The sequence below is a fragment of the Lutjanus erythropterus genome, chromosome 4, assembly GCF_056507025.1.
Source record: "Lutjanus erythropterus isolate fLutEry1 chromosome 4, fLutEry1.hap2, whole genome shotgun sequence".
Lineage (NCBI taxonomy): Eukaryota > Metazoa > Chordata > Actinopteri > Lutjaniformes > Lutjanidae > Lutjanus > Lutjanus erythropterus.
This window is the reverse complement of record NC_139320.1, coordinates 24,790,293-24,800,723: the sequence shown is the minus strand read 5'-3', so window position 1 is coordinate 24,800,723 and position 10,431 is coordinate 24,790,293. Positions and strand designations below refer to the sequence as shown.

General features: G+C 38.3%; 1 protein-coding gene across 1 annotated transcript; it reads right to left on the bottom strand.

Moving 5' to 3' along the window:
- Window positions 1-7,131: 7,131 nt before the first annotated feature.
- fam181b (family with sequence similarity 181 member B) lies at window positions 7,132-9,488 on the bottom strand. Its single transcript, XM_084716393.1, has one exon. It carries the CDS (start codon window positions 8,875-8,877, stop codon window positions 7,915-7,917), a length of 963 nt encoding a protein of 320 aa, XP_084572519.1. The 5' UTR covers window positions 8,878-9,488; the 3' UTR covers window positions 7,132-7,914.
- Window positions 9,489-10,431: the final 943 nt, after the last annotated feature.

Below are 10,431 nucleotides of genomic sequence, written 5' to 3'. Positions count from 1 at the left end.
GACCATGTCACTATGACAAGGTGTAGAACAGGGGTCTCAAACTCAAACTGGCTTGGGGCCACTACTGTATTGTCATCTCATGTGAGGGCGACTTTAGTGTTCTTATACATTTTCCCATTTCAAACTTCCATTTTCCAGACTAAAATTTTAAAACTTTCAAGATTTTTCTTTTATCCACAAGTGGTGCACAGTTTATAATGTAGATAAATTGTTTTAAATCCATCAGTTAAAGATGCAGTAAGCCATTCTGGAGAAAGATAGCCTGATTCCCAGGATGTCAAATATCGACACTTTTTGTTGGTGGCTCAATCTTGGAATTAGACTCAAAAGTCAACTATCTTTCTCCAGAATTGCTTACTCAATCTTTAACATGTATTTTGCATTCTGACTATGTGTGCTATTATATTGCCAGATAATGGCCAGAAGATTTTAGTTAACTATTTGTGACTGTCAAGTCAGTCCTCAGAAAGCCCTCATGTACCCACTGTAGCAGTTCTGTCCACAGTCCTGCAAAGAAAGTTGGACGAAGAAGAAGAAGAAGAAGAAGAAGAAGCTGGACACAGGGTATGGATGATTTTAGGTATGTTCAGTTAGAGATATTCAGTGCAAAAGATTCTTTTTAGCTGTTGTCAGGGGGCCCAAAATTTCTGGCTGTGGCTCTGATGGAGCTTGACCAACTATGAGGAGAGGAACCCGAGGAAGTTGCTTGAGTAAACACGTCTTGGATACTCAGCTAACCCAAGCATGACCCTGACTTAGATAAGCAGCATGAAGATGGATGGATGGGTGGGTTTCTCATGGTGAAAGAGACTCAACGGATAACATTCTGGTAAAAAAAAACAAAAAACAAAAAACATATTTTTTCCAATTTCACCCTCCTGACCACTCCAATCCAAAGTGGCCAAGATCACTACATTAGATCTCTTTCAACTCAATTAAAGGCTCTATATGTTGTGTTTAGTATAACTCCATGTGCTCCATGTAACACAGTGAGCAAAAAATATTGTTGCTTTCTTAACAACAAGATTTGAGCATATCATTAGGCCTGTCCTGAAAATTTAAAACATCAGATTAAATTTACTACAGCAACATTTTTATTTGGCTTTCATGGACAATTTTAATAGTTCAGGCTTGTCAATTCAACCATGTTAAGATAAAAGGAGTTGTCTTCCTTCAAGTCATAACAGGAGCGACTGCACTTATTAAATCTGAGTAGGGAATGGCTGTTGGACCGATATTTATTGATGAGATTTGCATGAGAGAGTTGTGTCTGTCAATATGGGTACCATTTGCAGGAGACGAAAAATCTCCAGTAGTGTTGTCTTTAATCTAAGCAAGACTTTTGTCAGCTGCACAGCTTGCAATTGTTATCACACTGACAAAAACACACAGATGTAAGCAAGCATACCCACAACACCCCGAGGAGGAAAACAGTGCATCATAGCTGCTGAAAATGAATGCAGACTTAAATGGAAAGCGGTGAGACATGAAATGCATATGGAAAGAAATATACTGTGCTGTAAGCAAATTTTCTTTTTGGGTAATCTCACTGCCATAGACAAGAAAAGGATCAGGCAGGGATTCATTATTAATTTAAGGTTAATGTTCACTGATACTAAGTGCTATCACTGGTTGAGGTCTTGCAATACAAGAAGAAATGCAGGGTGTACTGTGAGGTCATATCTCTTTGTGCTGACTTTGTTTTCAGTCCTTAAATATCTTGCAGTGGGAGGTCCTTGAAAGCTGGGAAGCAGTCTACAACACCTTTTATGATGAAATAGCATTTCTGAAGTTAAGGATTTGAAGTGGAGTTTGGTATCGACAAAGAACCTATCTGAAGGTTTTGATAACAAATCTTTGCAAGGATGTAGCAAGAACTAAAAGAAGGCATCAATAGCTATGTATGCTGGTAATAAAAAGGCACTATCAGGACAGTGAAACACAAGTGAAAGATTGAGGAAGGAAGATTGCACTCAGTAAAGGGCAGATCTCTGCCAGGCAACCTGAAAAGAATACTCGGATGTAACCCCTCTGTAATCACCAGCATTTAGATTAGTAACTAATTTCATTACTTATTTTTCTCAGTACTTAACTCAGATGACAAATGTGTTTATTTAATTACATGTAACTACTTGCATGTGGCATGCTGGTGCATGTAACTTTGTAACTAGTTACATCTCAACACTGCTAATAGGTAAGCCCTGGTTTAGGCTAGCAGTCGTTAATAACATATCCCTACCAGCCAGTTAAAAGGAGTGAAGAGTCAGGTTATATATAGGTCTCATACTGGTTTTTCATGTTACAATGTGTTTAGGAACAAATGAATATTGCAAAAAAAAAGTTGTGATCAGACCATCAATAAATGGCAGTTATGATGACAAACCTTATGTTCTTTTCAGTACCTCTGACAAAATAAAAAAATAATAAAAGTACAAAAATATAAGAAATTATAGAACATTGAGTCCATTCACTGACACGTATGTGAGCGGTGTTTGTGTGAGAGACTACTATGATCGGTGGAACTTGCCAGAAGCCACAATGATTGGTCAAACTGGGGGAAAAGTTGCGGTGACTGCACAAAATTTGCATTAGTTGTTGAAGTGAGAACATTGCAAATTCTTGGATGGGCTGGAAAATAGTCTAGACAAGGTTATGACAGGTTTATTGGATTTGCATGTATTTTCGCAAAAATGCTAAATGAAATTAAGATTTGAAGATTAATGTAATCTTTACAAGCAGATAAACTATAATCAGCAGATACCATGGGCAATTCACTGCTGATTTTATTAAGCCAAGCATGAAGGGGCTGTAATGTATTATTTTTCTGGCAAAGCAATTAATTAAAGATAATGGTAATGTCATGCTTCAATAACCTACATGTGAATCCTTTCTATTATGGTAGTTATTTGCCCTCCTTAAAACAATTGCATAAAAATGATTATTTGACTTGAGCTCAGAGACAAAAGTTTCCTGTCACTGCAGAGGCTACAAAGGCTTGTTAATATCATCTGGCACTGTGCTTCCACCCCGGTGGTGTTAACAAGACATGAAGACTAGCTGTGAAAGGTCAGTGCGAGGGCAAGTGCGGATGGATACTCAATTTCCAGTGCAGCACAATGAAGCAAACAACTCTAAAATGTATAACTTTCCTGCAGTGCAGTTCATTTCATGCCGTACTGGTTGTATTTTTTTTTACCACGCTGCCGTGTTTCACTTCGGTATATGTGTCCGTGCATATGCAGGACAGTATATCATCTGTGTGTGTGCACATTTTGCAGTATAGGACATCACATACCAGGCCAGAGAAGATCTGCTGTATATTATCTAGTTTACCTAGATATCTGGCTCTTGTTATTCAGCTCTGCGCCAACACAGATCTTGTTAATCGCTTTGACAAACATTGCATCTCCAGCGTGCCATAAATCAAAGCAGGATACAGTTGTGGCTCCATCACTAGGGCCTAATCTGAATGTATCAGCTGGTGTCAACTCAGGGACAGAAAATCCATACGCTTTCTGTGTGTGTAGTTTGCTGTATTGCAAATGGCAAGATATTGTTTTGTCCTGCATATTACATAGGGCAGTGTTGACCAATCTGCAAACAAAGCCAACTGGTAGGAGGTAAGAAAGAAAGCCTGGCAGACAATATTAGCTTCAAAGTAGAGCATATATTACAATGGAAATGTTCACCATCATATAATACGCTTACAGGAGTATAAGCATCTTAACACTAGTGAGTGGAAATCCATTTAAACCAACTCAGAAGGAGACTGAGAGATTAAAAATCACAGTTTACAAGCATTCATTCCCGTCCAACTTACTAAATTCAGGACAGATTCATTTTATGGAGAGACATCCGAAGAAGCACTCAGTTGTCAGCACACAAGGCTACGATTTCATACATAATCTCATACATCAGATAGAAGGGGCTTTCTGTCTGAATGGGAGTGGTGGACATGGGCTTTTCAGTGGAACATTACTGCCACCTAGTGTGTTTGTTGAGCAACTGCTCTCAGGATGCCTGGGGATGCAGCACTGACGGACATATTCTCTCTACAATTTTACATTGTTTCTCAATTGAAAATTGAGGAAGGAAGTGAGCTGGCAGTCAATAAATCGTGGATACAAACTGAAAATTGCCCTGTCCTTCCTCAACAACAAGCCAAGGCACTTAACTCACAGTAAATCCCATCTGAGCTGCCAAATGGATAACAACTGAGGACTGCTGGTCAGATCTCAGTATGAATGTGTGTGGAAGTGTTACTCTGATGCAGATGTTCTCATTTTTTCTGAGCCAAGGACCCCTTACAAGACAGAAAATACACCTTATGTATGTCCCTTACAATAATTTAAGGTTCATACATCTACTTAGTTATGTGAAAAAGCATCACTAGAGCAACATATTTGAAAGATATTAGACATGCATTAAAAATGTCAACACAGAATATCCATAACATCAATACAACAAGAGGCTGCGGTTCACACACACTCACATACACACACAAAATAAAGTACAGTTTCTTAGTATTTTAAATATAAAAAAAATAATAATCAAATACATATAACAAATGAGAATAATATAAAATAGAAACTATGCCGAATAAAAGGCTTTTGCAGCAAAAGACATGCTATTTTAAATTAATGAATTCCCCCAGAATCCCTGGTAGAGTGCAAGAGGACTACTATTCTAAAGTGAAGGTGTATGGCACTGAGACAGATCATCATGTTCAGTCAACTAAAAATATAAATTCATTGTATTTATGAACATTTTGAAAAAATGTATAAATAGTTAAATATTCTAAATATTATATAGTTTCTGACCAACAGTGGTACAAAGTAACCAAGAGCATTTGTTACTCAAGTACAGTACAATTTTGAGATACTTCTACTTAACTTGAATGTTCCCATTGTATGCTACATTATACTTCCACTGATTACATGTTGCATGCCAATATGCCAATTTAAGTCAGTAGTGAATTTGCAGATTCAGATTATTGGTATTCTTTAAAGACTTATTGGGCTTTTTGTGCCTTTATTTGATAGGACAGCTGAGGATATGACAGGAAACAGGGAGAGAGAGTCGAGGAATGAAGGGCAGCAGAGGGCCGTAGGCAGGAGTCGAACCCTCTGGCCACTGCAGCGGACTCACAGCCTCGGTACACAGGCGCATGCTCTACCAACTGAGCTGTCCAGGCATACCCCAGATTCACACGATTAATACAAAATATAAATCAACTAATAAAACATTACGTGTTATTATAGATAAATCTACCCAGCAGTATATAAGGTAGCTGAATTTAACTCCACCTCTACCAGCTGCATCATAACACAGATTAACACGCATCAGAACTTTAATCCAGTACTGTAATACATATCAATCTGAAACTGGCCATCTTGCATAATGAATACTTTTACAATTGGCACTTTTAAGTACATTTTGATGCTAATGCCTTTTGTACTTTTACTTAGGTAAGATTGTGAATGCAGGACTTTTACACAGGTATTACTTAACTTAATGAAAAGACATATGTCTTCAGTATGAAAAGACAGTATGTCTTCCACCACTACTGGCCAATGCTGAAACTTACATAATGTTCTAGTCTGAATGTCTCTATTATTTATATAATAAAACAACTAGGATGTTCTCATTGCTTTCACACAAAATGTACTTGCATTTGCAGGCTCTAGCATGTAGATTTAGTTTGAGAGAACCTCTAAATCATCAACTTTTAGGCCACAGTCCAATAAAATGTATCATTTTTCACCCACTGCACTTTCAGTTCAGACTGATACTTGAGCCAAGATTTCTGCACCATGATGAGGTTTGCCTCCATGTTAGAGGGTAAATGACTGAGCCTCCAACAGCCAGCAGAGGGAGTTAATAATGTATGCTGTCAGGAGGGATGTTGTATTCAAACCTCCAGGGAGAGATCTCCTGTGAGGTTTATGTGAATTTTGAAGTTTAAATCCCCAGCCAGCTTAACTTTAACTTAACTTTCCTAGCAAAACTAATACATATATATATATATATATATATATATATATATATATATATATATATATATATATATATATATATATATATATATATATATATATATATACATATATATATATTGCTATAGACAGCAAATGCACCAGTTTAGCGGTTTGTTGAAAACTTAAGAAGTTAATTAGGGGTAATGATGTTAAGAGGTTTAACATTTACATGAACTGTCATTATTTTAATCTCACACTTTGAGGTGTTTATGTAGCACAGGGTGTTTACCAGCCAGCTCTCCCTGATGAAATATACAATTAATCATGCAGCACTGAGTTCCTTTTCCAAGGTGCTAAACTGATAAAATAGTCTTTTCTGATTCCTTAGCTTACTCATAAATGTCTCTCTCCTGGGTTTTGCACGTGTATTTTTTTTCCTGCAGGATTATATTGTTTTTTTTCCCATTTTGTCTGAGATCTCAGAAAATAAGACTGGAATTCTAATTTATTGGAACAGAAACAGAAAATGTTGGTAGGCTATAATATGCAATCAGCATTACATTTACAGTACAGTCTTTTCAGCCAACTTAATTGAGTATACATATATATTACAGTGAATTTTATATATTATATAATTTATATACACTTTCTGATTAAAATAATTAGATACACCTGTAAGATACAATACAATCAGCCCTGCATGAATACTATTTAAGCTATGCAGTAATTTATTATTTTGTGTTGAGTCAACGCTGTCATACTTTATTAAAGGGCTGTTGTACTTCAATAATAAGGAATGTAAGTACATATGTATTTGCAGCTCCTATGTTCCTAAGTGCTTCACAGTAACAACATCATCAAAGCTGAATACAACAAACACAAGTAAATAATGTTTTAACAAGTAAGAACAAATCAAAGAAGTGATTCTGCGAGTAAAACCATTTTGAGATTAGATTTAAACACTCAGCTGAGTTTGCTGATCTGAACCCCAGAGGAAAAGTTTCTATAATTTTTTCTGGTTACATGCAAATGACTTAATACTGCTTAAAAGGTATTTCAGACACCGTCCACGCAGTGTTTTAGTTTTCTGTTCTCTTGCAGTTTGATGATCACAGCTCAATATCCACAATTAGCAATGAACACAAAAACACTGTTGTCACAGTAATAAAGACCAGCTTTATTTTGTTTTCTTACAATAACTACATACATTAAAGGCTTTTCCAACAAAATGGATATAAGTAAAAATCTTTTCTGAGCTGTAAAACATGGCATCACACATTGCTGCGATCATCATTTCAGCAAAATGAGTTTTCCCCTCTCTACACAGAACTGTTACTAACAGGAATGAAAAAGTATCTTGCTGAGAGATTGTTGCGGCATGTTTTGTCAGATGTCACAAACAGTTTTAAAACACAATTTTTAGCAACAAGTGATGTTTAGTCGACCAAACCAAAAACAATTTCTGCAACTTGTATGTTTTCTTTTTGTAAAATATGAAAATAACAGAACAAAATGTCTACATTGAAGAATTCCCAAATTAAAAAGAAACATCCTAATGAATAGACAAAACTGAAGTATGTCCAAAATTTAGATGTATTTTCATCCTGTATGTCATTAGAAATTGCCTGAGATGAACAAAATCATATCCAACAGCTAAAAAAGAAAATGGGATGTTGGAAGGTACATTGTTACATGAGTTACGTGAAAAGTTTTGGACATTTTTATGACAGAAAACATTTAAATTTCCATGTTTCTCTTGGGGAAAGTGACACCCACTGTTGCTGAAAGGGGACGATGCAAAAAGTTTACATCTAGCTGCAATATTACTTCCACAACAGATAAACAAATATGATACAGTAATATCAAATGTAGACTCTTAGACTAGTGTTAAACTTGTTTTGTTACCAGCACTTCTAACGACAGAATTGTCAGTCTCTCATAGAGATGAATAATTAGCTCTGTTATAACCACCACTTAAATCATAAGTGACCTGAGGTATGGAGCAGTCTGTGAAGAAGTTGGGGAAGGCCAAAGTGCACAGTGCGTGGTCCTCTATGGGCCCTGGAGCCTCAGAGGGACAGTAGACGGCAGGAGGCTGGGCTGGGCCTGTACGCAGGCTCCCTCCTGGTTTCTTAGAGGCTCCTGAGCAGCTAGTCCAGGGCTCAGAGTAGAGGAGACCGCCGACTAAATGGTGAGCATCGTAAGAAGCGGGGTCCTGGCCTCCCATCTCTGGCTGCACCCGCAGAGGCATGCTTTGATAAAGGTCCTGGTCACTGACCATGTTGCTGTAATCTGGCCCCAAGAGTTCAAAGAACTCTGCAGCCTCAGGATTGCCTCGTTCTAAGTCCTTCAGCGTCATCCCAGATGTGGAGCTGACTTTGGAGCAGTTGGCAGGCTCAGTGAAGAAAGAGGGGGGCAGATTGCGATGCCTCAGGGGTGGTTTCTTGGCTTTTTCACCCCTTATATCCTTCACAGGGCTGAAGAGGGCTGCCAAACTCTTGCTCTGTAAGTTGGCCTGGACCCCATCTCGCTTAGGAAGAGTTTTGCTCTGCAAAGGACTGGGCTGAGCCAGGGGGGAACCCTGTCTTTTAACTGGGGCTTCTGCTACATTTCCTGGTGTTATAATGCCTGTGCACCTTTTGATCTGCTTCTGGAGATACTTCCGGTGGTTGACTTTCCTCTTGGATTTCACTGGCTTGTCCAGAGCCAGCTTGATATTGCTGGAGGCTGAGTCTATGAAGCTCAGCAAGTCCCTAGTGGTCTCTTTGTAGTCCTCGTCATTTTCTGCCTCACCGAGGAGACTCCCATCCAGACCTTTCTCCACATCGTACTCCATCACAGAGCCAGGGAAGCAGAAATTCATGAACTGAGGGTTCATGATTGCAGTCTGAACAGCCATTACTCTGTTGAGCCCAGCGGCTACACCTGTGGCATCCGCTGTGATCCCTGAACCCAAAGTTTCTTCAGAGCATGTCTCTTTTTTTTCTCTGACAAACACTTGGTCCTGATGCTGTTCATGAAGTTCCTGTAAACATTCCAGAGTAGAAGTGACGGGCTCTGAGGGAAGCAGGGAGATCTTTCAGGGGGCCGGACCAGTGATGTCAGAACATCAAAGAGGAGGGGCAAAGAGACCGCAGGACTTAACTCTTTGCTTGTGCCTGACCACCTGCATCTAAGAGGGATTTGTCTGAAATTCCCTGCTGAGTTGAAGACAATAACCTCCGTCAGAACTCTCCCCCTCCAGTTTAACTGTTTGTGTGTGCTCTGAACCAAAAACGCTCTCATGAAACTGGAGGTTATTACTGTAACAGTGAAAAGAAAGTGAGCCTTTAAAATCCCTGTGGATGGTATGTTTGCTGGGCATAATTTTTATGCTAAACCCTGTCTATTAAACTTAGAGAAAACAAACTTTTTTCGTTCTACATGATTAATAAACAAACAATATTTAAACCAAAACAGTTTAACTTAAATAGTTTAACTTAAAAATCAGTGTCATTATTCATGTGATTCCTGCTTTTTAAAACATTTTAACCACTTTTCAATCATTTCCTCTCCGGATTACCAAAAAAAAAAAAAGTTCACTTGTAATCTAATTACTGTTCATTACGGCACTGAAACAAACCCAACTATCAAATCAAGGCTATACAGTATTGAGAAAGGCTTGTTTTCTGTGGGAAAATCTTTGTGCCCAAACAGATGCCACTATTTGGGAGAATCTTCCCAACTGCTTGCTTGTGTCTTAATCTGCTCATGGCAAAAGTTGATTTCTAGTGCATTCCCAGGCCAGTGGGAATTTCTGCCCTGGCCTGACAACTATTATGGGCTGCCTTTGACATAAAGCCCTACAGGGTCTAAATAGCCTCTATTCTTCGCCCGGCAGTGAAAGGGAGCTTTGTGCCAGAGATTCATTAAATTGCACCTCACAGCCCCTTCGTAAAATGGGTCTCAATAATGAACAGTCGATTTAACTAGAAAAGCTGCCGGAGCTGTTAAATTAAAGGGGAATAAAGTGCAGTTCAGGCTCAGTGTGCCAGAAGAAATGTTGACCTTAAGAAATCCTGGGTATGAAACTTCTGTTGTAAACAATAACGTATTTACAGGAAGTTTCTTGGCCAGCAGTGAATACAATGGAGGATGTGTCCAAGAGCCAGATTGTTATGTTGCCAGCACTTATCCCAATTTAAGTTGAATTTCAAGTGCATTTCAAGGGAATTTTGAGTGAATAGACTGTTCGACATAGTTTAACTACACAATAAAAAAGTGAAACTTAACATTATTATTTGCCAGAGAATGCAAAAGTCTTACCTTCATTCATTATTCTTATTTCAACTTAAGAAGTGCTGCAGCTGAATAACTAAAAGAAGAAGACACTTACAAAACTGGATGCTGAGGTGAGGCAGTGACTTATTTAAGAGTTGGAGGAATGGAAAAAAAAAAAAGTCTGAAGCAGCGA

Excerpts from the sequence above, each read along its gene's own strand:
- fam181b (XM_084716393.1), bottom strand. The coding sequence starts at position 8,877 with ATGGCTGTTCAGACTGCAATCATGAACCCTCAGTTCATGAATTTCTGC.